This window comes from Tachypleus tridentatus, chromosome 9 (assembly GCF_004210375.1).
Source record: "Tachypleus tridentatus isolate NWPU-2018 chromosome 9, ASM421037v1, whole genome shotgun sequence".
NCBI classification, from domain to species: Eukaryota; Metazoa; Arthropoda; class Merostomata; order Xiphosura; family Limulidae; genus Tachypleus; species Tachypleus tridentatus.
Genome location: NC_134833.1, coordinates 19,802,671 through 19,830,438, shown reverse-complemented (window position 1 = coordinate 19,830,438; position 27,768 = coordinate 19,802,671). Strand labels below are relative to the sequence as shown.

The 27,768-nt window shown below is 33.2% G+C and overlaps 1 protein-coding gene across 1 annotated transcript; it reads left to right on the top strand.

Annotated features, from left to right (window-relative positions):
• The first annotated feature begins 202 nt into the window (after positions 1 to 202).
• Positions 203 to 27,722, top strand: LOC143224810 (U-scoloptoxin(01)-Er1a-like). The gene is made up of 4 exons (XM_076453137.1): positions 203 to 224; positions 15,303 to 15,373; positions 19,323 to 19,357; positions 26,855 to 27,722. The coding sequence occupies exons 2-4, from the start codon at positions 15,334 to 15,336 to the stop codon at positions 27,128 to 27,130; spliced, it is 351 nt and encodes a 116-aa protein (XP_076309252.1). The 5' UTR covers positions 203 to 224; positions 15,303 to 15,333; the 3' UTR covers positions 27,131 to 27,722.
• Positions 27,723 to 27,768: the final 46 nt, after the last annotated feature.

Genomic DNA, 27,768 nt, shown 5'->3' with positions numbered 1-27,768 from the left:
AGCTAGACCTTCACCTGCAACGGATCATTACACCATCCTGCCATATACTCTCCTCCCCAGTAATCACCGGGTCACGCAGATCTTATTGCCGTACCGACCGCGATTTTCTAGACCCCGGGCGAGATAATCCGCGTTCCTCATTGAAGAAATTGACGCTTAGGAACTTGGAACCCGATTGGCGAGTGCGTTGGTTAAGCGCTGGGTTTTTCTTCACATGTCCGAAGGTAAGAGAAACAGGTATAAAAGGAGGCGATAAGGCTGTGATCAAACATTAGGGTGACGCGAATTAGATTAATACAAATAAAAATTGATTAGAACACCTGTTCGCTATAGAAGACGCTTTTTAAAAGCTTTAGTGGAGTTTATCGAATTTGGCAGAAACGGTAAGGCAGACGAATACATTCTTAATATTTGTTTGTATTTCTTAGCATTTTTAAGCCTTTTAGAATCTAGAGAGTAGGGTTAACTGTATTATTGTTTAGCCACTAGCAGCCAATGTTGCCACGACATCGAATTTATTATGGCTAGAACAGAGTTTATTTCCCCAAAGTCTTGTAGTTAGTTGAAAGCCCGTGAAGAAAATTATATTACTTTATCTACTGAGCTGCATTAAAGAGTATGTTTTTATCATAACTTGGTTTATATGCAGTTTTTGTAGCTAAGCTGGCCTTTGTTGGACACAGTCTGTATTAAATGGTATAGTTTAGAACACACTCTATCTATCCACCATTGATTTGAATATTTCACTTTTGCATCACTACCTTAGTATCATGAAGTGAGGGCGAATCGTACTGCGTATATATATATTTGCATATATTTGAGTGTTTATATAATGCTTGCATGCACATTTATATATATATATATTTATTTATAAGTATTTATTATACACGTATAATATTTTATCAAGTTTAATTAATGTTCTCAAAAATTTAACCTTGAAGATTTAAGTACTACGAGTTAAGTCTTAAGAGTCCTACGTCATAAGTTTCATTTCTCTTCTAATTTAAGAGAAATTCTAACACTTGAGTTAGCAGTCTTTACTAATCCATGGGCCCGGCATGGCCAGATATGTTAAGGCGTTCGACTCGTAATATGAGGGTCGCGGGTTCGAATCTCCGTCGCACAAAAAATACTCGCCCTTTGAGCCGTGGGAGCGTTATAATGTTACGGCCAATCTCACTGTTCATTGGTAAAAGAGTAGCCCAAGAGTTGGCGGTGGGTGGTGATGACTAGCTGCCTTCTCTCTCTAGTTTTACACTGCTAAATTAGGGACGGCTAGCGCATATAGCCCTCGTGCAGGTTTGCGCGAAATTCAAAAACAAACAAACAAACTAATCCACGTATCAACAACGATTTTGTCGGTTCGTTTAATGAAACACACATGTTTTCGTTGTCAGAAGAAATCACAGCGAAACAAATACTTGTTTATTAATTGTAGAGCTCCATTACATCTTTGACTGTCTTGGGCATACGTACGTCGCCTCCTAGAGCATTGACATGAACATATATACGTATGTTGCCCTCTAGAGAACTACCAATGGCGCGCACACACACATATATATATCGCTCACTAGAACAATATCATGGGAATATATATATATATATGTTGCCCGTTGAAGAACCAAGATTAGTACATATATATGTGTCGCTATCTAGAACACTACCACAAGAATATACGCATTACTCTTAAAGCGTTACAACGAGCATGTATTATAGGACACACTATAAAACCTTTATTTTAGTTATCACAAATAGCTATGCAGTGAGATCTGGTATATTACAGTTAATTAAAAAATCACAGACGCTGCTAACAAATTTGCAATATTTGGTAATAAATGCATTATTTTATTTAATCATTTTACATAATAAATACGTCTTTAAAGTTTGAGAATATAGTCTTCGGTGAAATATTTCAAGCAGTTATCCATAAACTCAGTTCATTTTGATATATATATGTGTCGCTCACTAAAGCGACACTAAACATCATACAAGTTTCTGTAAGTCTCTAAAAATAAACCTCGAACTGTAAGAGTTGTTTGTCTAGAAGCGTGAGAGTTATGATATATTTATATACTTTGTATTTCTTCCTGTAACGTAACAACAATGAAACATTGTCTTTTTGCTTGGCTCATATACTTGTTTACTCACTAAACGTTTTTAATTTATTTGTTTTTTACTTTTTTCTTCTTGTGACGACAATACATTCTAAAGGAACTCATTTAAATGAGATCATTACTATAATTTCACATGTTTCGTAATTTTAAAGCCCCCGGCATGGTCAGGTGGGTTAAAGCGTTCGATTCGTAATCCGAGGGTCGCGGGTTTGAATCCCCGTCGCACCAAACATACTCACTCTTTCAGTCGTGGGTGTGTTATAATGTTACGGTCAGTTTGTTTGTTTGTTTTTGAATTTCGCACAAAGCTACTCGAGAGCTATCTGTGCCAGCCGTTCGTAATTTAGCAGTGTAAGGCTAGAGGGAAGGCAGCTAGTCATCATCACCCACCGCCAACTCTTGGGCTACTCTTTTACCAACGAATAGTTGGACTGACCGTAACGGTTTGCATCCCAGTCGCGTCAAACATGCTCGCCCTTTCAGCCGTGGGGGCGTTATAATGTGACGGTCAATCCCACTATTCGTTGGTAAAAGAGTAGCCCAAGAGTTGGCGGTGGGTGATGATGACTACCTGCCTTCCCTCTAGTCTTACACTGCTAAATTAGGGACGCCTAGCGCAGATAGCCCTCGAGTAGCTTTGCGCGAAATTAACAAAACAAACATAATGTTAACAAATTTTCTTTCTATTGGCTGTGTCTTCCTCTTTCCTCCAAAATCATTCATGGCTATATTTAATGCCACCCGCCAGTAGCTCAGTGATAACTTGCACAGCTAAAATCCGGGTTTCGATACTCGTGGTAAGCAGAGCACAGATAGTTCATTATGCGCTTAACAATAATCAAACAACGAAACTTTGTTCTTGAAGTTAATGTACATTGAGTGAGCATTGTAACTTGAAGCGAAGTTAGTTTCGAACGAGACTGTATTAAAATTATAATTCCAGTATTATGTGACTTTATGTGACGTCACAGCCCATAGTGAGCCCTGTCTCTCCAACACGTTATTACTGGTAGTTAGGCTAGTCTGAATATGTAGAAAGGTTGTATTTGAAGAAGAGAATACAAAACTTTAACACAGGTACAGTCTGTTTACTGCTTGCTTTATGCGCATGAAATAAGCCAACAAGTTGTATGAAATAACTTGAGAACTTCCTTGCAAACACTGACTAAACTAAAATGATCGAACCCTGGAAATGGTCCTTCATGTGCTTCTGATGCCAAATAAAAGCCATAAAATAAGGATATTTATTTATTCAGTTGAATGATTGTTTGGAATTAACCCCGTATTATTTAGGTTTGAAATCTCTCCCGTACAACACCAGGGAGCATTTATTATGTTTGAAAGCAAAGCTACCCAACTGACTATACTTGCTGCTACCCAATACGAGTATCGTACCTCGAATTTTAGCATCACAAAACCACAATCTCTTCGACGGGCCATTGAGGAGCCCAGCAACATTAAAACATAAGTTGTCAATACAAGAGAAACAGGCCTGGCATGGCCAAGCGCGTAAAGCGTGCGACTCGTAATCTGAAGGTCGCGGTTTCGCGCCCGAGTCGCGCTAAACATGCTCGTCCTCCCAGCCGTGGGGGCGTATAATGTGACGGTCAATCCCACTATTCGTTGGTAAAAGAGTAACCCAAGAGTTGGCGGTGGGTGGTGATGACTAGCTGCCTTCCCTCTAGTCTTACACTGCTAAATTAGGGACGGCTAGCGCAGATAGCCCTCGAGTAGCTTTGTGCGAAATTCAAAAACAAACAAACAAGAGAAACAACACGTCAAACAACAATGCCCTGTTTGTTACCATTGTTTTATTCTTACAATGAGATATGTATCATAAGTACGGTTCACCGTTTCTCCTACTAACACGTTTCACGTATTATTACACCTTACACTAAATATTTTTGGACTTTGTACTTCATTATATTCTGAACAAATTTCTTATCTCAATAAAAGTACATTTCAGTGAAAACACTGTTTGCTTCGTAAATTAGTCACATGGTTTCCACTGTTACAGATTTTTAGAGGTAACATGTTAATGTTGCATCAATTCTCGTCATGAATACCCCCCGTCCCGCAGTGGCACAGCGGACTCGTACAGCTAGAAGCCGGGTTTCGATACTCGTGGTGGGCAAAGCACAAATAGCCCATTTTGTAGCTTTGTGCTTAATTATAAACAAAAAAACAAACTCGTCACGAACTTGGAGTATAGTTCTCACTATTAAATATTTCTAGAGGTACTAAATTAATGTCGATTCAGTTTTTTTCACGAATTTGGAACGAAGTTCCCAGTGTGACAGCTCAGTCACCCGCTGGAACAGCGGTAAGTCTACGGATTTACCACGCAAAAATCAGGGATTCGATTCCCTTCGGCCCGGCATGGCCAAGCGCGTTAAGGCGTGCGACTCGTAATCTGAGGGTCGCGGGTTCACATCCCGGTTGCGTCAAACATGCTCGCCCTCCCAGCCGTGGGGGCGTTATAATGTGACGGTCAATCCCACTATTCGTTGGTAAAAGAGTAGCCCAAGAATGGCGGTGGGTGGTGATGACTAGCTGCCTTCCCTCTAGTCTTACACTGCAAAATTAGGGACGGCTAGCACAGATAGCCCTCGAGTAGCTTTGTGCAAAATTCCAAAACAAACAAACAAACAAATCGATTCCCTTCGGTGGATTCAGAAGATAGCCTAATGTGGCTTTGTTATAAGAAAGACACGCATTACAGCTCAGCCAGTCATAACGATGAAAACAAAGTGAGTCTAGTTTATAGTACTATAATGAGATAATTTTATAAAGGTGTATAATTAATGGAACTTGATACATGAAGAAATGGTTTATTATCTCAGGAACTGATGGCAGTAGGCACTTTTGATGAAGTAAGGTTTTCCTGGTAATTGACTAGATTGAACACGCCTGTTGAATTGTTGCTATAACACTGAATGAATATAATGAAGCTAGCTTTTATTCTTAATACCATGAAGCTGAATATACCTGATAAAGAGTTCTCATTTAGGAACTAATAATATGTTAAACACTTGATGAAGTAAACTCTCTCTAGGCAACTAAACACACTCATTGAGGTAAATATAATAATGAACACAGTCAATGAAGTAAGGCCTTCTCTTGGAAACCGAAGAGACTAAACTCATTTAAAGAATAAAGGGTTTTTCTTGGGGAGAGGAAACTGTTCAGATCTAATGTCTTGAGTCTGTCTCGGGTAACGTAAAACTTCGTAAATGTTAACGAAAATATCTCAGGGCTTCGCAATTTCTTTTATGATTAGATTTATTTTAAGCATCAATAATTGTATGTGACCATCCTTTTATCACGTATGTTACGTTTCAACATTAATACGGACAATTTTACTTCAATAACGTACCTGACCACTTTAATATTATAACTGTTACATGGTGGGGTTGATTTTGCATTGTTAAATGTGATATTACTTTACTATGTTCGTCCTTAATTGTATACCAGCTTTAAGTTGGATATTTCCACCATACTTTTGATGGTTAAATTTCAAAAATGATAATTTCGAGTTTTTATTTCGTTCCTAAAGGAAAAACGGAAGAATATTAATTACTCGTGTTCGATATAGGTCGAGTTGATTTAAACAATGGGGTCTTTGTGTGTTTCAAAGTTTATAATGTTGCTTATTACTAAACAAATACCACATATATTTTAAAACGTACGTATGAGTATAAATATTCTATGCCCAGACATGAACGTCCTCTCTTGTACTCCGAACAGTGATATGATATTATACTTTCTTTTGGTATGTCAAAGTATGCCAGACGATACACCATTCATAGAGAGCTGAGAAATATTTTAGTGTTAATTATGATATAAATAAAAGAAACTATAGTGCAAATTATGTTCAATAGGTGCTACTTCAAACCATATTACTTACTGAGTTAACCACAGAAGGACTTGCATGACAGACGGAATTTAAAACTAAACGCACACAACGGATAAATCTTAACGAAATGTCATTTAATATATAGATAAACTAGTATAATACAGGTAAATATACTCCACTTATTTAATATATAAATAAACTAGTATAATACAGGTAAATATACTCCACTTATTTAATATATAACTAAACTAGTATAATACAAGTAAATACACTCCAGTTATTTAACATATAGATAAACTAGTATAATACAAGTAAATACACTCCAGTTATTTAATATATAACTAAACTAGTGTAATACAAGTAAATACACTCCAGTTATTTAATATATAGATAAACTAGTATAATACAGGTAAATATACTCCAGTTATTTAATATATAGATAAACTAGTATAATACAGGTAAATATACTCCAGTTATTTAATATATAAATAAACTAGTATAATACAAGTAAATACACTCCAGTTATTTAATATATAAATAAACTAGTATAAAACAGGTAAATATACTTCAGTTATTTAATATGTAGATACTCTAGTGTAATACAGGTAAATATACTCCAATTATTTAACAAATAGATAGAAAAGTACAATGCAGATAAATATACTCCAGTTATTTAATATATAGATAAACTAGTGTAATACAGGTAAATGTACTCCAGTTATTTAATATATAGATACTCTAGTGTAATACAGGTAAATATACGCCAATTATTTAACAAATAGATAGAAAAGTACAATACAGATAAATATACTCCAGTTATTTAATATATAGATAAACTAGTGTAATACAGGTAAATATACTTCAGTTATTTAATATATAGATAAACTAGTATAATACAGGAAAATATACATTCCAGTTATTTAATATGTAGATAAACTAGTATAATACAAGTAAATATACTCCAGGTATTTAATGTATACATAAACTAGTATAATACAGGAAAATATACTCCAATTATTTAATATTTAGATAAACTAGTACAATCCAAGTAAATATACTCCAGTTATTTAATATATAGATAGACTAATACAACACAGGTGAATACACTGAAGTTATTTAATATATAGATAGACCAGTACAACACAGGTAAATATAACCAAGTGATGTAATATACAGACAAGACTAGTGCAACACAAGCTAATACACTCAAGTTATGTAATATATAGATAGACTAGTAGAACACAGTACAAGTATAGACAGACTAGTACAACACAGTAGAAGTATAGACAGACTAGTACAACACAATACAAGTATAGACAGACTAGTACAACACAGTACAAGTATAGATAGACTAGTACAACACAGTACAAGTATAGATAGACTAGTACAACACAGTACAAGTATAGACAGACTAGTACAACACAGTACAAGTATAGACAGACTAGTACAACACAGTACAAGTATAGACAGACTAGTACAACATAATACAAGTATAGACAGACTAGTACAACACAGTACAAGTATAGACAGACTAGTACAACACAGTACAAGTATAGACAGACTAGTACAACACAGTACAGGTATAGACAGACTAGTACAACACAATACAAGTATAGAGAGACTAGTACAACACAGTACAAGTATAGACAGACTAGTACAACACAGTGCAAGGTTTCTAACATACATACAAATAGCTTCAGCTTTCACAGGGTAAATTAAATCCATTTGTCTAAAACTAGAATAGTGTTTTCAGAATATGTTTCCTAATGTATTATATGCACTGGCGTAATCATTTACCATATAAGTTTCAAAGCTCAGTCTATTTTGATAAATTGATTTTGTTTCTGAGCTACCACAGGTTTTGTTCTTTCATAAAATAGACTTCCGTGTGTTTTATAGAGTAAGTTATTATACGATATATTTTTCGGAATACTTTTGTAAAAAAAAATGTTGTTTTTTTTACAACAATAGCAATAAGAAATAATAAGAAATGTAACAGGCATATCCTGAAAATTTTAAACTTCCTTATCTGTAATATTCAAGACAAAAGTCAAGCTCATATCTTTGTTTTCCAGCAATCAAGAGTCAGATTAATGGCTTTAAATACAATTATTGAGTTTGGCGAAACACTGAAGATTTATTTTTATCTTAGGTTCATACGAGAGCATTGCAAACGGATCAGCTGTTTTTCAACTAGACGTCCAAGTTTGTTGATATATTTAACTTATACTAAACAACTGTTTGTTAAGTTTCGCACAAAACTACTCGAGGACTACCTGAACTAGCCATCCTTAGTTTTGAAATGAAAGACTGAAAGGTGTGTGTGTGTGTGTTTTCTTATAAGAAAGCCCCATTGGGCTATTTGCTGAGCCCACCGAGACTGAAAGGAAGGCTCTAAGTCAATACCATTTTCCACAAGCTCTTGGGCAAGTTACTGTTTGAAATATAACTCTTCACGGCTGAAAGAACGAGAATAACCGGTCGCTACCAATCCATATCAGGCCAGTTGAGGGCCCTGGCTACCAATCCATATCAGGCCTTATACTAAAGTTTATGAAAAGTTTATTGAAAATTTACAAATAAATCCAATTTTTAATATATTGAATAAATGATTAGCGGCTACTTACTCTCTGGTTAAAGCGAGCATAAGTGTGTGTTTTTGTCTACTATTCTATTTAACAGCGAAAGATCGACTTAGAAGTAAAAATAAAGATATTTGAATATTAAACTATTTCGACACAGATGACAGAGACTTCAATGAATTATGTAACTCTTAACTTTCAAGGATACAGTTATAGTTTCATGACGCGCATAACTGAAATGACGTTGAATAATGCTGATTAATGTCTACTTTGTACGTGCATTATTCTATGTATCTTGTCTACGTTATCCACTACATTCCCCTATCTTACTGAACGTTATCTACTATATTTCTCTATATTATTATTTACATTATCCACTATATTCCCCTACCTTATTGTCTATGTTATCCACTATATTCCCCTACCTTATTGTCTATGTTATCCACTATATTCCCCAACCTTATTATCTACGTAATCCATGACATTCCTGTGTCTTATTATCTACGTAATCCATGACATTCCTGTGTCTTATTATCTACGTTATCCATGACATTCCTGTGTCTTATTATCTAGGTTATCCATGACATTCCTGTATCTTATTATCTACGTTATCCATGACATTCCTGTATCTTATTATCTACGTTGTCCACTAAGCTTCTGCCACTATGCCGTTATTTCTCAATGTTTACTTAATCATGTATCTCTGGGGTACTCTACACTATTACTGATTTATTCTCTACCTGTGTTCAAGCAGATATTTTGTTTAACTTACTTTACTCGCTGCTTTATCGCTCGTCTTCTGGTTATTTGGTGGATTAAGTGTTAACATATTAGTACGTTATCTATTTGGTCTGTTATATCATTGTTTGACTTAAGGTACTCATACTAAATACATGAAATGTATTACTCCTTCGTAGTATTGTTTTTGTATTAATCAAAACCCTACACTATTGTAAACTTGTAATATCCACTACACTACTGCAAGCTTGTAATATCCATTACACTACTGCAAGCTTGTAATATCCACTGCACTCCTGCAAGCTTGTAATATCCACTGCACTCCTGCAAGCTTGTAATATCCACTGCACTACTGCAAGCTTGTAATATCCACTGCACTACTGCAAGCTTGTAATATCCACTGCACTAGCTGATATCCACTGCACCTGCAAGCTTGTAATATCCACTGCACTCCAGCTGTAATATCCACTGCACTCCTGCAAGCTTGTAATATCCACTGCACTGCTGCAAGCTTGTAATATCCACTGCGCTACTGCAAGCTTGTATCCACTGCACTCCTGCAGCTGTAATATCCACTACTGCAAGCTTGTAATATCCACTGCACTCCTGCAAGCTTGTAATATCCACTGCACTCCTGCAAGCTTGTAATATCCACTGCACTACTGCAAGCTTGTAATATCCACTGCACTCCTGCAAGCTTGTAATATCCACTACGCTACTGCAAGCTTTTAATATTTGTTTTACACTTCACTACATGAGATATCTTGACGACTTTATATATTACATTAATATACCTGTTTCAAATTTGTGTTATATCCATACTGGTATTCTGTTTATGTTATCCACTGCTCTGATATAGGAACCTCAATTATTTTTTACAATGCATTCCACTTTATATCTTTGTGAATTCATTCACTGCATTTATACAAATAATCTATTATTTTTAAACATAACCTTTGTTGACTTATTCACTGTATTACTACAGTCATGTAGAATTATTTTCTATATTTTCGTATATTCAAAACTTTATTACCAATGTTAGTAAACACCTTTCTTTTTATATGTGGGAACTCCCCATCAGTACAGCGGTAAGTCTACGTATTTACAACGCTAAAATCAGGGGTTCGATTCCCCTGAGTGGACTCAGCAGATAGCCCGCTGTGGCTTTACTATAAGAAAAAACACACACACACACATTCTATATATGGATCTCTTACATTCCTAATAGAAACTCTACAATTTTATTTCTTGCAATATTATTTTACGTTTAATGTTAGCTTCAGGGTTCTTTTGAATGCAAGATTTATGTACTAATTCATTCATTTCACTTCCAGATGTTTGTAGCAAAAATAAGCGTACGATCACTGTCTGAAATACTTATTTCCCAGAATAACCTAAGAGGCAGTCTTCAAAAGTAGACGTTTTATTTTGGGGGCCTAAGAACCTTTAATTCCTTGTTATATTTCACTTTTGATTGTATTAAACATATACTTAATATCATTAACATAAGGCTTTGTGGAACAGCAAGTTATATACACACATAACGTGTTTCAACGTATTGCAAAATTATTAATCTAACGGATTTAAAAAAAAAACCAATTTATTAGAATGAACTTAAACCGAATTAGTACAGACATGCTAACCAGTGAATATATTTCACTTCATTTAATGCACACACACTCTCCCATAGAAACAGAATACACGTGCTACCATGTGAAGGTAAATAACTCGAATTAGTGCAAACATGCTATTGTAATAATAGAAGACGTTAGAGTTAACTCAGTCGTGCTGTCGTATGAATAGAATTCATTTGGATTTAGACACTGTCACACCAGTATAATTCACTTGATTTAGTCCGAATGTGCTACCACAGAAATATAAATTGGTGCAGGCTTATTAATATAGAAATAGAATTTATTGATTTGCAGTTTGTTTGTTTGTTTTGGAATTCCGCACAAAGCGACTCGAGGGTTATCTGCGCTAGCCGTCCCTAATTTAGCAGTGTAAGACTAGAGGGAAGGCAGCTAGTCATCACCACCCACCGCCAACTCTTGGGCTACTCTTTTACCAACGACCAGTGGGATTGACCGTCACATTATAACGCTCCCACGGCTAAAAGGGCGAGCATGTTTGGCGCGACCGGGATGCGAACCCGCGACCCTCAGATTACGAGTCGCACGCCTTAACACGCTTGGCCATGCCGGGCCTTACAATTTAGGGCAGATATGTAACAATAGGTGTACAACTAACTTTGGGTTTAACACAGAAATGCTACCATGGAACTGTAATTCACTTTAGTTAAGTGCGCTACTGTTAGAATAGAATTCACTTAAATTAGTGTACAAGTTCTACTATAGATCTGTTTGTTCATAATTAAGCACAAAGCTACACAATGAGCTATATGTGCTCTGCCCACCAGGGGTATCGAAACCCGGATTTTAGAGGTGTGGGTTCTCAGACATGCCGCTGTGCCATTGAGAGGCTCTACTATAGATATACAGCAAAGAATTAGCAAAACATAATTCTTTGGTGGAAGACATAGAATAAAATAGTAGAATTATGCTAAACAGAAGTTTCAACAAATAATATATTTTCTTTCATTTTTTTCTTGTAGTTTTAAAGCTTAAAGAATATATTTTTAATATATTTTAATACAGTTAATCACCAGGCTTAATCTCTCAAATCGTCAGATATCTCGCCGAAAGCTGCAGTTGAATATTCATTTTTTTATTCAAACTTACGTAAACAGTAACAATGCTATTTTCATAAATACCATTAGGTTGGGTGTAGTCTAGTGATCAGCGTGCTCAGACAGCAAAACCAAGAGTTCGTGTCTCGTGTTCACAAAAAAACAGTTAAGACAGTGACGGTCAAGTCTCTCTATTTATCAGTTAAATTTATCCCAGTAATTGGCAGTGGATGTTTGCTTTTTGAATTTCGTGCAAAGCTACACGAGGGTTATCTGCGCTAGCCGTCCATAAATTAGCAGTGTAAGACTAGGGGGAAGGCAGCTAGTCATCACCACCCACCGCCAACTCTTGGGCTACTCTTTTACCAACGAATAGTGGGATTGACCGTAACATTATAACGATTACGCAACTGAAAGGGCATGCATGTTTGGTTTGTTGTGTTTTTTTAATTTCACGCAAAGCTACATGAGGGTTATCTGCGCTAGCCTTCCGTAATTTAGCAGTGATTAGGACTAGAAGAAAGGCAGCTAGTCATTACAACCCAGCATGTTTGGTGTGACGGGGATTCGAACCCGCGACCCTCAGAGTGCCTGACCATGGTAATTCTTATTAATTAGCTCTCTTCCTTCTAATGTATCAGTTAAGAATTAAGGTTACGTAGATTTATGTGAAAATTATAAAACACACAAACAAGGAAATATTAAGAATCTTCAACTTGTAATAAGATTTTATAACTTAGTTCCAAATTTTATTTGCCCTAAAAATCAAATTTCGTTTGTTATATTAAGCAAAATGCCATTTGAAACAATTTTCGATTTTACTAAATAATCTGGTAATATAACAAGCTGAGAAGAACGTTAGAACTACACGTTAAATCACTTCATAAATTTAATATTGATAATTTTATGTTATCAAAACAAAAATATATTGAAACTTTTCACAAGATTTAAGTTGTTGTTGTTGTTTTGGTTTCAGCACAAAGCTACACAATGGGCTATCTGTGCTTTGCCCACCACGGGTATCGAAACCCGGATTTTAGCGTGTAAGTCCGCAGAGATACCGCTGAGCCACTGGGGGGGCGAAGATGTAAGGCCTTCATTATAAGACCAAATATTTGAATTGCTTTGCTGTGACAATGTCACATACAAACCATTGTCCTAATCTCTCTATCAATCAAGGGCTCGATTCTCCCCGATGGACTTTGCTATACACACACACACACACACACATCTCTTGAATTATAATATTTCCATTATTTACAAATGGATAATGTTTATTTTTTATTGTTTATTTTTAACTAAATTCAATAGAATTTGACTCGAAGAAAAAACAGCAAAACGGCCCGGCATGGCCAAGCGTGTTAAGGCACTCACCTCTAATCTGAGGGTCGCGGGTTTGAATCCCGGTTACACCAAACATGCCCGCCCTTTCAGCCGTAGGGGCGATATATAATGCAACGGTCAATCCCACTATTCGTTGGTAAAAGAGTAGCCCAAGAGTTGGCGGTGGGTGGTGATGACTTGCTGCCTTTCCTCTAGTCTTACACTGCTAAATTAGGGACGGCTAGTGCAGATATCCCTCGTGTAGCTTTGCGCGAAATTCAAAACAAACCAAAAACAACAAAATGTCTAAGTTGTATTTTGACCTAATTTGATTAATTTGATTTAATTTAATTTATTAAAACTCAGGTTCATTAAATTTATTAATGTTTTATTGTTTTCTGCCTATACAAAAAAAAAAAAAAAGCACAACATTATAACGAACGATTAGATACATTAAACTGGGACACCTTGTACTTCGCTCTTACTGTTTGGTAGTTTTTGTTAGAAGCCATGGAAAACACTTCTTCAAAATAGAATTCTAAGCGTAGGCCTGTGGAAAAATTTCGTTTTTGTAAAAATGGCTGTGATTTAAAATATAATAAACGATCGTGATTGGTGTATCACGATCAAAACAAACTAAACTGTTTTGTTCTGGAATTTTACGCAAAGTTACAAGAGATTTACCTGAGCCAGCCGTCCCTAATTTAGCAGTGAGACTCGAGGGAAGGCAGCTGTTTATCCCCACCCACCGCCAACTCTTGGGCTACTCTTTTAACAACGAATAGTGGGACTAAGTGTCACATTATAACGTCTCCACCACAGAAAGGGTGATCGTGTTTGGTGTGACGGGAATTTTAACCCGCAACCCTCTGACTACGAGTCGAGTGCCCCTAATCACTTCGCCATGCCGGGCCTGTGTTGTTTTAGTTAAAGGTAGGTGCAGAAGCGACAAAAAGCCATACAATTGTAAATGATTAATTTTGTTCTTCGAGTTAAAACGATAAATGAAAAAGACAAATTAGAAGAAACAATTATTCAAAGTTCCAAGCAACACTTTAAACGTAACAGAGAATTGTTTAAAACTTCAGATAAGGGAAGTGTGATGTGTGCGTATCTAACAGTGTCAGATTAAAATCATTTACTCTGAAGTCGTACGTTTCATTTCAGCCAATAGAAACAACAGTAGCTTTAATATCTTAAAGAGCTGTCCATTTTCATGAGTCTTACTTTGAACTTCTACGAGAATGCTTTTCTTGTCCATTGTAATGGAAAACCGTCTCTTGTAAAAATAGAAATAAAACATAAGTACCGAATGTGAAAACATCACAATTACGAATGTGAAACTGACATGTGCTCACATTATTACCGAATGTGAAACTGACATGTGCTCACATTATTTTTCAATGTTCACGACGAAAGAGAGAAATTCCTGTTTTCCGGGTCATGTGTATTCTTAGCATGTAAATGAAGGTGCATATAGTTTGACCTAATGATAGAAGGGTCATCACTTGACGTATGCAATGTCTGGACGTCTTTCACCTTTCGATCTAAATCTCAACGATCTAGATGTAATCGAAGCAGCCCGTTACACATTATCGTGTAACACGTAAGTTGTAGCCTTGACTCCATTGTTCGAGGTGGATCGTTGTGTTCAAATTAGATCGGAGTTGGAAGGAAGTCCTCGATATGAGAAGCAAGGATTTCTGGCTTTGAATCATACTTGGTACAACGTATATCAAAGTCTCGACCCACTTATTAGCTAAAGGTTTGCTTGTTGTTGTTTTTTTCCATCTCATCAATGCCGCTGGCACGAAACTGGTAAGCTCGCACTTGCAGGTATATATGTATATATCTTTGTATACACTACTGATCATTAGCAGATTAGCTGAAAATAGGTCATACGTGTCTGCATAAGCTATTTGAATCTATATTTCATTTCCTTCTTCGTGTCAACAGGGGGCACTGATCATGTTTGTTTCTTACTACTTTTTTTGCAGTAGATTACGTCGAGTCCAGCGGTCATCGACAGACATGTGGCGCCACATAGCGGTCATTGCTCTTTCATGCGCAGGTAGGGATCTAATAGCTTGTGAAGTATATAGGTCTTTAGATACAGCATGTAATATAGATATTCAAAAATCTTGGACTTGTTTTTATTTGTTTGTTATAAACTATTACGGTTCAATTACTTTATGTATTTTGAAGTAAATGCTTCCCTTGTTTTATACCACGTCCAATAAACTTTGAAACAAAAATCAGCTAAAAAAATCTGTGGTTTTGAAGTGAGAGAGAGATTGTAAAAATAGATGTTCAAGTCTTCATCATAATTATCAGAAATACTGTAATAACATATTCTCGGTAACCAGTCACGCTTCTTGTTAGAAAACAGGTTAATTTCTTATTGTGCTTTAAGTAACACACAAAACATAAGTTTCTCATTTAGCGACATTGAATGTTAAAAACAAACAGACAAAAATGGAAGCCCCTGTATTGACAGAAAAATGCCTTAACCTAAAGCAGTTAAAAATATTTTAATAAAACTGTTTTAGGAGGGCTTAAACCATTAAGTATTTTAGGCATATACGAATATACATAATGTTATATGACAATAACAATTAAACACTAATGTCTTATCTGGAAACATAAAAATTATTTATTTAAAGTTGCCATTTTTGTCACTAAAAATTTATGAGAAATAAATAAATTATGAACAAATTCAATGAAAAGTGTTTGACAAGTCCTAAAACTGTTCAGGGTCAATGAACATAATTACGAGGATACACATAAATATAATTATTCTCTTCTTATTACTCAAGTTTCTAACTAAACAATATCATTTTTCCAGTGCTTCTGTTATCTCATTGGTCTGCTTGCTGTTTCTTCTTCACACTTACAGTTTAAACAATCGAAATTTTTACACAAAATTTAACTGACTCCCAATGTTTTAATAACTCATTCTATATCAAATGACAAAATTTAACTGACTCCCAATGTTTTAATAACTCATTCTATATCAAATGACAAAATTTAACTGACTCCCAATGTTTTAATAACTCATTCTATATCAAATGACAAAATTTAACTGACTCCCAATGTTTTAATAACTCATTCTATATCAAATGACAAAATTTAACTGACTCCCAATGTTTTAATAACTCATTCTATATCAAATGACAAAATTTAACTGACTCCCAATGTTTTAATAACTCATTCTATATCAAATGACAAAATTTAACTGACTCCCAATGTTTTAATAACTCATTCTATATCAAATGACAAAATTTAACTGACTCCCAATGTTTTAATAACTCATTCTATATCAAATGACCGTCATTTCCCACTTAAAATACGTTTTAAAATTTTTACCTTATATGAACAAACACTCATGTTTATTAATATCAATGAAAAATACATTTAAATAGAATGAAGGAAAAGCTTTTAAAATTAGTTGACAAATGGTTGGTTTGTTTTGAATTTCGCGCAAAGCATACACTAGGGCTATCTGCGCTAGCCGTCCTTAATTTAGCAGTGCAAGACTAGAGGGAAGGCAGCTAGTCATCACTAACCACCGCCAATTCTTGAGTTACTTTCTTACCAACGTATAGTGGTATTGACCGTCACATTATAACGCCCTGAGGACTGAAAAGACGAGCGTGTTTGGTGTGACAGGGATTCGAACCCGCGACCCTCGGATTACGAGTGGAGTGCTCTAACCACCTGGCCATGTTAGGCCTAATTAGTTGAAAAATAGCTTATCTTCCGTAACTTAAGCCACATGAAGCTTGTTCAGAATTTCGGGCAGGGATACACGAGAGTTATCTAGGCTAGCCGTTCTAAATTTAGCAGCGATAGATTAGAGGGAAGGCAGTTAATCCTCACCACTCACCGCCAACTCTTGGGCTACTCTTCTACCAACGAATAGTGGGATTGGGCAAAACTTTATAACGCCCCCACGGTTGAAAGGGCGAGCATGTTTGGGTGGAATTGGAATCTGAACCAGCAACCCTCAGATTACGAGTCGGCTGCCCTAATCATTTCACCACACGGGGCCATTCTTTTATTTTGGGGCCCGGCATGGCCAAGCGTGTTGAGGCGTTCGACTCGTAATCCGAGGGTCGCGGTTCGAATCTCGATCGCACCACTCATGCTCGCCCTTTCAACCGTGGGAGCGTTATAATGTGACGGCCAATCCCACTGTTCGTTGGTAAAAGAGTAGCCCAAGAGTTGGCGGTTGGTGGTGATGATTAGCTGCCTTTCCTCTAGTCTTACACTGCTAAATTGGGGACGGCTAGCGCAGATAACCCTCGTGTAGCTTTGCGCGAAATTCAAAACAAACAAACAATTCTTTTATTTTGGAGCAAAGAAGGTTTTAAAGTTTAGTTTAAATATTGTTTAAGGGTATATTGTGTGAGATTTTATCCTGGGAAATGTTGTTAATGAAACGCCTCGGGAATTGTCCATTAAAAAAAAACAACAAACAGCAAATATAACTCTGAAATCTACAGTTACTATGGTTATCAAATTTACGCTGCTAGAATGTTTAGCGTAAGACGTTTTTCTATTTAATTCGCGTCTTGAACAATATTTGTATTTGTTCTTTATGTTTGTTTCTTCTATAAATTGCGTTTACCTTAATACGGGTCTTCCTATAGCAAGTTGCGTCATTATATTCTGCGTTGTTTTTAAGAAAGGATGAAATTATGTTTTCACGGTTCTTGTACTAAATGCATGAAGAAATACCATTTAACATCATGGAAGGTTGAATTGGTTATAAGAAACTTTTAATTATCATTTTAGGTTTGGAATAGGGCAAAAAAATGTAATTTTATTCTTAAAATTTACCCAAAATATTAATTTTCAAGGCCAAGTTTTTTCATTTATTTTGTTTAATGTAATTCATGTAATGGTGACATACGATATGGTTGCTTTAACTTATGTCTCACAAATACAAAACTAACGCCTGACATCCGTAGAACAAGTACTGTTTGCTCTGTGTACTGAAAAATATTTAGGCCCGGCATGGCCAGGTGGTTAAGGCATCCGACTCCTAGTCTGAAGGTCGGCGGTTTGAATCCTCGTCCCACCCAACATGTTCGCCATTTCAGTTGTGGGGGCGTTATAACACTTCGGTCTATCCCACTATTCATTTGCAAACGAGTGGGTGGTGATGACTAGCTACCTTCACTTTAATCTTACACTAATAAATTAGGGACGGCTAGCGCATATTGCCCTCGTGTAGTTTTGCACGAAATTAAAAAAAAAAAAGTATTTATCTACAAAACTTTAAATGCGGCATTTATGTTGTTTTCCTTTAACCTTTATGTCACGCAGAGCGTTGTATTAAAAATAAATGAACTTAAAATATGGGGAAGGTAAAGGTTAGAGGGCCGAATATATTTATAATCACCTAAGAAACAAGAACGAAATTTCAGTTCTTAGCTTTTTTGTTCTCCACTAAAGTTTTATTATTTTGCTAATATTAGTTTACTAATTGAATATACGAAACGCTATACAGAAAATATTATCACTTTTCAAAATGGCTGATTAATATCATACATCTTGTATTAAATATCTTTATTTCGGGATGTTTTGCAAATTAAAAAAAAAAAAGATATTTAAAGTTCAATAACTTAAGCCGTTAATATTCACGTTCTCGTAAGCTCTTTTCCTCAATCAATTATATTAACCAATCGCATCCACTTTCTTATAAGCTCTGTTTAGTCACTCAATTATATAAACCAATAGAATCCACGTTCTCATAAGTTTTCTTTCGTAATTCGACCAATGACATTCGTTTTTCTCAAAGCTCCTCTTTTAGTTATTGAATTATATAAACAAATAATATCCAGGTTCTCATAAGCTTTCTTTGAAAACGACATCAAAATCCCAATGTAAATTATTACATTTGAAGAGAAATGAACTGTCATATCTTGCGAGAAGTAAAAGTAAGATTTCGGAGCGTAATTGCAGTTCATGACTGGAAGAAACTCATTATAAATGATTTTTATCTTTTTCTCTAGTTCTTGTGATTGTCTGCGGGAAATCTCTCAGCAGGGTACGTATTATTTTCATTGAAAACGAAACCAAACATCGAACGAGAATTTATCATAGTAATTTGAATTTACGTAGATAATATATAAACGTATAAGTTAAGTATTATGAGTATTATTCTATTCATAATAGTAATTAATGGGATAGTAGAAAATATAAAATAATTCAGAATAGGTATATTTTCCCTTTCTTACATTTATACCGTTCCTGATAAAGTATGCACAAAACGATTTACTTTGTTTAAAACTCAATCCCAATATATCGATTTGATCTCAATAAACTTGTGTTATGGCTACGTTAACAAAATAGAACACTTTGATGGAAATACTTAAGATTTAAATTGAAGTGCGTGATATAAGGAACACTTACAACTTTTAAAACGTGTTTCATAAGTATATGTATGGTCACCCGTATATCTGCGTACCCATATTTTGTTCCCCTGTTGGTACAAAGGTAAGTCTACGGATATACAATACTAAAATCAGGAGCTCGCTTTGATTTTGATAAAAGAAAAACGCGAAAATATATTTAAAAATACTCAGATATAACAAATACAGTTGTGTATATATATATGTGTGTGGGTATAATTTTTAAAGACACGTTTAATATATATATGTCTGTGTCATTTCTGTAGATACGTTATATATATATATGTGTGAATGTGTCATTTTTGTAGATACGTTAGATATATATATGTGTCAGTGTGTCATTTTTGTATATACGTTATATATATATGTGTCAGTGTGTCATTTTTGTAGATACGTTAGATATATATAATTGTGAGTGTGTCATTTTTGTAGATACGTTATATATATAAGTGTGAGTGTGTCATTTTTGTAGATACGTTATATATATATAAGTGTGAGTGTGTCATTTTTGTATATACGTTAGATATATATAAGTGTGAGTGTGTCATTTTTGTAGATACGTTATATATATCAGTGTGACTGTGTCATTTTTCTATATACGTTAGATATATATAAGTGTGAGTGTGTCATTTTTGTAGATACGTTATATACATATAAGTGTGAGTGTGTCATTTTTGTATATACGTTAGATATATATATAAGTGTGAGTGTGTCATTTTTGTAGATACGTTATATATATATAAGTGTGAGTGTGTCATTTTTGTATATACGTTAGATATATATAAGTGTGAGTGTGTCATTTTTGTAGATACGCTATATATATATATATATATAAGTGTGAGTGTGTCATTTTGTAGATACGCTATATATATATATATATATATAAGTGTGAGTGTGTCATTTTGTAGATACGCTATATATATATATATATATATATAAGTGTGAGTGTGTCATTTTCGTAGATACGTTATATACATATAAGTGTGAGTGTGTCATTTTTGTATATACATTAGATATATATAAGTGTGAGTGTGTCATTTTTGTAGATACGTTATATACATATAAGTGTGAGTGTCATTTTTGTAGATACGTTATATAAATGTGAGTGTGTAATTTTTGTAGATACGTTATATAAGTGTGAGTGTGTCTTTTCTGAAGATACGATATATATATCAGTGTGAGTGTGTCATTTTTGTATATACGTTATATATATCTAGGGGAGAGTGTGTCATTTTTGTAGATACGTTATATATATATATATATATAAGTGTGAGTCTGTCATTTTTGTAGATACGTTATATACATATAACTGTCAGTGTGTCATTTTTGTAGATACGTTATATAAGTGTGAGTGTGTCTTTTCTGTAGATACGTTATATATATAAGTGTGAGTGTCATTTTTGTAGATACGTTATATATATCAGTGAGAGTGTGTCATTTTTGTATATACGTTATATATATATAGGGGAGAGTGTGTCATTTCTGTAGATACGTTATATATATATATATAAGTGTGAGTGTGTCATTTTCGTAGATACGTTATATATATAAGTGTGAGTGTCATTTTTGTAGATACGTTATATATATCAGTGAGAGTGTGTCATTTTTGTATATACGTTATATATATATAGGGGAGAGTGTGTCATTTCTGTAGATACGTTATATATATATATATATAAGTGTGAGTGTGTCATTTTCGTAGATACGTTATATATATAAGTGTGAGTGTCATTTTTGTAGATACGTTATATATATATAAGTGTGAGTGTGTCATTTTTGTAGATACGTTATATATATATAATTGTCAGTGTGTCATTTTTGTATATACGTTATATATATATAAGTGTGAGTGTGTCATTTTTGTATATACGTTAGATATATATAAGTGTGAGTGTGTCATTTTTGTAGATACGTTATATATATATAAGTGTGAGTGTGTCATTTTTGTAGATACGTTATATATATATATATAAGTGTGTCATTTTTGTATATACGTTAGATATATATATATAAGTGTGAGTGTGTCATTTTTGTAGATACGTTATATATATATAAGTGTGAGTGTGTCATTTTTGTAGATACGTTATATATATATAAGTGTGAGTGTGTCATTTTCGTAGATACGTTATATACATATAAGTGTGAGTGTGTCATTTTTGTAGATACGTATATACATTATATATATATAAGTGTGAGTGTGTCATTTTTGTAGATACGTTATATACATATAAGTGTGAGTGTCATTTTTGTAGATACGTTATATATAGTGTGAGTGTGTAATTTTTGTAGATACGTTATATAAGTGTGAGTGTGTCTTTTCTGAAGATACGATATATATATCAGTGTGAGTGTGTCATTTTTGTATATACGTTATATATATATAGGGGAGAGTGTGTCATTTTTGTAGATACGTTATATATATATATATATAAGTGTGAGTGTGTCATTTTTGTAGATACGTTATATACATATAACTGTTAGTGTGTCATTTTTGTAGATACGTTATATACATATAACTGTTAGTGTGTCATTTTTGTAGATACGTTATATAAGTGTGAGTGTGTCTTTTCTGTAGATACGTTATATATATGTGTGAGTGTCATTTTTGTAGATACGTTATATATATATATATATATATAAGTGTGAGTGTGTCATTTTTGTAGATACGTTAGATATATATAAATGTCAGTGTGTCATTTTTGTATAAACGTTAGATATATATAAGTGTCAGTGTGTCATTTTTGTAGATACGTTATATATATATAAGTGTGAGTGTGTCATTTTTGTAGATACGTTATATATATATATATAAGTGTCAGTGTGTCATTTTGTATATACGTTAGATATATATATATAAGTGTGAGTGTCATTTTTGTAGATACGTTATATATATATAAGTGTGAGTGTGTCATTTTTGTAGATACGTTATATATATATAATTGTCAGTGTGTCATTTTTGTATATACGTTATATATATATATATATATAAGTGTGAGTGTGTCATTTTTGTAGATACGTTAGATATATATAAGTGTGAGTGTGTCATTTTTGTAGATACGTTATATATATATATAAGTGTGAGTGTGTCATTTTGTAGATACGTTATATATATATAAGTGTGAGTGTGTCATTTTTGTAGATACGTTATATATATATAAGTGTGAGTGTGTCATTTTTGTATATACATTATATATATATAAGTGTGAGTGTGTCATTTTGTAGATACGTTATATACATATAAGTGTGAGTGTCATTTTTGTAGATACGTTTATATATAGTGTGAGTGTGTCATTTTTGTAGATACGTTATATAAGTAAGTGAGTGTGTCTTTTTTGAAGATACGATATATATATATCAGTGTGAGTGTGTCATTTTGTATATACGTTATATATATATAGGGGAGAGTGTGTCATTTTGTAGATACGTATATATATATATATATATAAGTGTGAGTGTGTCATTTTTGTAGATACGTTATATATATATAATTGTCAGTGTGTCATTTTGTAGATACGTTATATATATATAAGTGTGAGTGTGTCATTTTTCTGAAGATACGATATATATATATCAGTGTGAGTGTGTCATTTTTGTAGATACGTTTATATATATAAGTGTAAGTGTGTCTTTTTTGTAGATACGATATATATATCAGTGTGAGTGTGTCATTTTGTATATACGTTATATATATATATAGGGAGAGTGTGTCATTTTGTAGATACGTTATATATATATATATATAAGTGTGAGTGTGTCATTTTGTAGATACGTTATATACATATAAGTGTGAGTGTGTCATTTTGTAGATACGTTATATTATATATATATAAGTGTGAGTGTGTGATTTTGTAGATACGTTATATATACATATAAGTGTGAGTGTGTCATTTTTTGTAGATACGTTATATATATATAAGTGTGAGTGTGTCATTTTTTGTAGACGCGTATATATATATATAGTGTGAGTGTGTCATTTTTGTAGATATATATATATATAAGTGTGAGTGTCATTTTGTAGATACGTTATATATATATATATATAAGTGTGAGTTTGTCAATTTAGTAGATACGTTATAGACATATAAGTGTGAGTGTGTCATTTTTGTAGATACGTTATATATATCAGTGAGAGTGTGTCATTTTTGTATATACGTTATATATATATAGGGGAGAGTGTGTCATTTCTGTAGATACGTTATATATATATATATAAGTGTGAGTGTGTCATTTTTGTAGATACGTTATATATATAAGTGTGAGTGTCATTTTTGTAGATACGTTATATATATATAAGTGTGAGTGTGTCATTTTTGAAGATACGTTATATATATATATATATATAAGTGTGAGTGTGTCATTTTTGTAGATACGTTATATATATATAAGTGTGAGTGTGTCATTTTTGTAGATACGTTATATATATATATATATATAAGTGTCAGTGTGTCATTTTTGTATATACGTTAGATATATATATAAGTGTGAGTGTCATTTTTGTAGATACGTTATATATATATAAGTGTGAGTGTGTCATTTTTGTATGTACGTTAGATATATATCAGTGTGAGTGTGTTATTTTTGTAGATACGTTATATATATATAATTGTCAGTGTGTCATTTTTGTATATACGTTATATATATATAAGTGTGAGTGTGTCATTTTTGTATATACGTTAGATATATATAAGTGTGAGTGTGTCATTTTTGTAGATACGTTATATATATATAAGTGTGAGTGTGTCATTTTTGTAGATACGTTATATATATATATATATATATATAAGTGTCAGTGTGTAATTTTTGTATATACGTTATATATATATAGGGAAGAGTGTGTCATTTTTGTAGATACGTTATATATATGTATATATAAGTGTCAGTGTGTCATTTTTGTATATACGTTAGATATATATAAGTGTGAGTGTGTCATTTTTGTAGATACGTTATATATATATATGTAAGTGTGAGTGTGTCAATTTAGTAGATACGTTATATACATATAAGTGTGAGTGTGTCATTTTTGTAGATACGTTATATATATATAAGTGTGAGTGTGTCATTTTTGTATATACGTTATATATATATAGGGGAGAGTGTGTCATTTTCTGTAGATACGTTATATATATATATGTAAGTGTGAGTGGGTTATTTTTGTAGATACGTTATATATATATAAGTGTTAGTGTCATTTTTGTAGATACGTTATATATATATAAGTGTGAGTGTGTCATTTTTGTAGATACCTTATATATATATTTGTGTGAGTGTGTCATTTTTGTAGATACATTATATATATATAAGTGTGAGTGTGTCATTTTTGTATATACGTTAGATATATATCAGTGTGAGTGTGTTATTTTTGTAGATACGTTACATATATATAATTGTCAGTGTGTCATTTTTGTATATACGTTATATATATATATAAGTGTGAGTGTGTCATTTTTGTATATACGTTAGATATATATAAGTGTGAGTGTGTCATTTTTGTAGATACGTTATATATATATAAGTGTGAGTGTGTCATTTTTGTAGATACGTTATATATATATATAGATATATAAGTGTCAGTGTGTCATTTTTGTATATATGTTATATATATATATAAGTGTGAGTGTGCCATTTTTGTAGATACGTTATATATATATAAGTGTGAGTGTGTCATTTTTGTATATACGTTATATATATATATGTGTCAGTGTGTCATTTTTGTAGATACGTTAGATATATATAATTGTGAGTGTGTCATTTTTGTATATACGTTAGATATATATAAGTGTGAGTGTGTCATTTTTGTAGATACGTTAGATGTATATAAGTGTGTGTCATTTTTGATAGATAAGTGTCGTTCAGACGATATATATATAATGTGTGAGTGTGTCATTTTTGTTATATATATATAGATCATTTTTGTAGATATATATATATATAAGTGTGAGTGTGTCATTTTTGTAGATACGTTATATATATATAAGTGTGAGTGTGTCATTTTTGTAGATACGTTATATGTATATAAGTTTGAGTGTGTCATTTTTGTAGATACGTTATATATATATAAGTGTGAGTGTGTCATTTTTGTAGATACGTTATATATATATAAGTGTGAGTGTGTAATTTTTCTAGATACGTTATATATATATAAGTGTGAGTGTCATTTTTGTAGATACGTTATATATATATAAGTGTGAGTGTGTCATTTTTGTAGATACGTTATATATATATAAGTGTGAGTGTGTAATTTTTGTAGATACGTTATATATATATATAAGTGTGAATGTGTTATTTTTGTAGATACGTTATATATATATAAGTGTGAGTGTGTCATTTTTGTAGATACGTTATATATATACAAGTGTGAGTGTCATCTTTGTAGATACGTTATATATATCAGTGTGAGTGGGTCATTTTTGTAGATACGTTATATATATCAGTGTGAGTGGGTCATTTTTGTATATACATTAGATATATATAAGTGTGAGTGTGTCATTTTTGTAGATACGTTAGATATTTATAAGTGTGAGTGTCATTTTTGTAGATACGTTATATATATATATATGTGTGAGTGTCATTTTTGTAGATACGTTATATATATATATATGTGAGTGTGTCATTTTTGTATATACGTTAGATATATATAAGTGTGAGTGTGTAATTTTTGTAGATCCGTTATATATATATGTGTGAGTGTGTAATTTTTGTAGATACGTTATATATATATAAGTGTGAGTGTCATTTTAGTAGATACGTTATATATATATATATATATATATATAAATGTGAGTGTGTCATTTTTGTATATACGTTATATATATATAAGTGTGAGTGTGTAATTTTTCTAGATATGTTAGATATATATAAGTGTGAGTGTGTCATTTTTGTAGATAGGTTATATATATATAAGTGTGAATGTGTCATTTTTGTAGATACGTTATATATATATATATAAGTGTGAGTGTGTCATTTTTGTAGATACGTTATATAAGTGTGAGTGTGTCTTTTCTGTAGATACGTTATATATATGTGTGAGTGTCATTTTTGTAGACACTTTTCTTGATGCAGATCATATGTTCGTACACTTTCAAATCGACTTTATTATATAGACTGACGTGTTGTACAACACTTCTCATTCTCAGGTAAAAAGGTGGGAAGAGTTCCCCGACGTAGAGTTTACGTTCGATTGTAACAACCGGGCAGTTGGTTTCTATGCAGACCAAGAATTCGACTGTAAGATATTCCACATGTGCGACGTATTCGGGCGCAGAGTTCCTTACATTTGTCCCAACGACACGATGTTCAACCAGCAGTACAGGGTGTGTGATTGGAGCTACAGTGTGGACTGCAGTGAAGCCCCTAACTGGTACTATCTGAACGATCTAACGTATGAAAAACCACCTCCCGAAAAGCGATAAGAAATCCAGCAGTCACTTGAAGGACGATGTGCCATGAAAACCTCTCTAACTAAACCACAAATTTTAGGCTTTTATCAGAATCTACATATTAGAAAGATACTCAAAATATTTCTAAAAGAGCTAATTCCCTTCTTATGATATTTGCAGTTTGTTTTGCTTGTTGTTTTTTTTAGTATTAAGAACAATTTGCATCAAGTAAGTTTAATATTTTTAGACTACAGAGAAAGTTTCGTAATGAAAATGTGTTGAAATCGATGACTTGTATATGATAGTTTTATGATACAAAAAATATTATTTGTGTTTTATTGAACTTTTTTATGTATATAAGATGATCTCTCAGTTTGTCCTGTTTGTGTTTTATGTGTGAACAAAAATCGGATCGTGTTTATTTGAGAATTTGTATGATCGCATATTGATAAAACTATTGTGCCAATAGCCACTCCGTTCAAAATTGTTTCTCTGTGGGTTATTTTTTGTTTCTTTACAATTAACCACGGATATCGAATCCCGGTTTCTAGCGGTGTGAGTCCACAAACATGCCGCTATGCCACTGGGGGGAGGGGCGTTAGTTTCTTAGTAGCCACGTAAAGTCTTGCAGAAAAACAAATCCTATAAACCAAATAAAATAAAACATGTTA

Coding starts and splice junctions, on each gene's coding strand:
- LOC143224810 (XM_076453137.1), top strand. CDS start 15,334: ATGTGGCGCCACATAGCGGTCATTGCTCTTTCATGCGCAG. Junction 15,374..19,322: donor CATTGCTCTTTCATGCGCAG/GTAGGGATCTAA, acceptor CTTTTTCTCTAG/TTCTTGTGATTGTCTGCGGG. Junction 19,358..26,854: donor GCGGGAAATCTCTCAGCAGG/GTACGTATTATT, acceptor TCTCATTCTCAG/GTAAAAAGGTGGGAAGAGTT.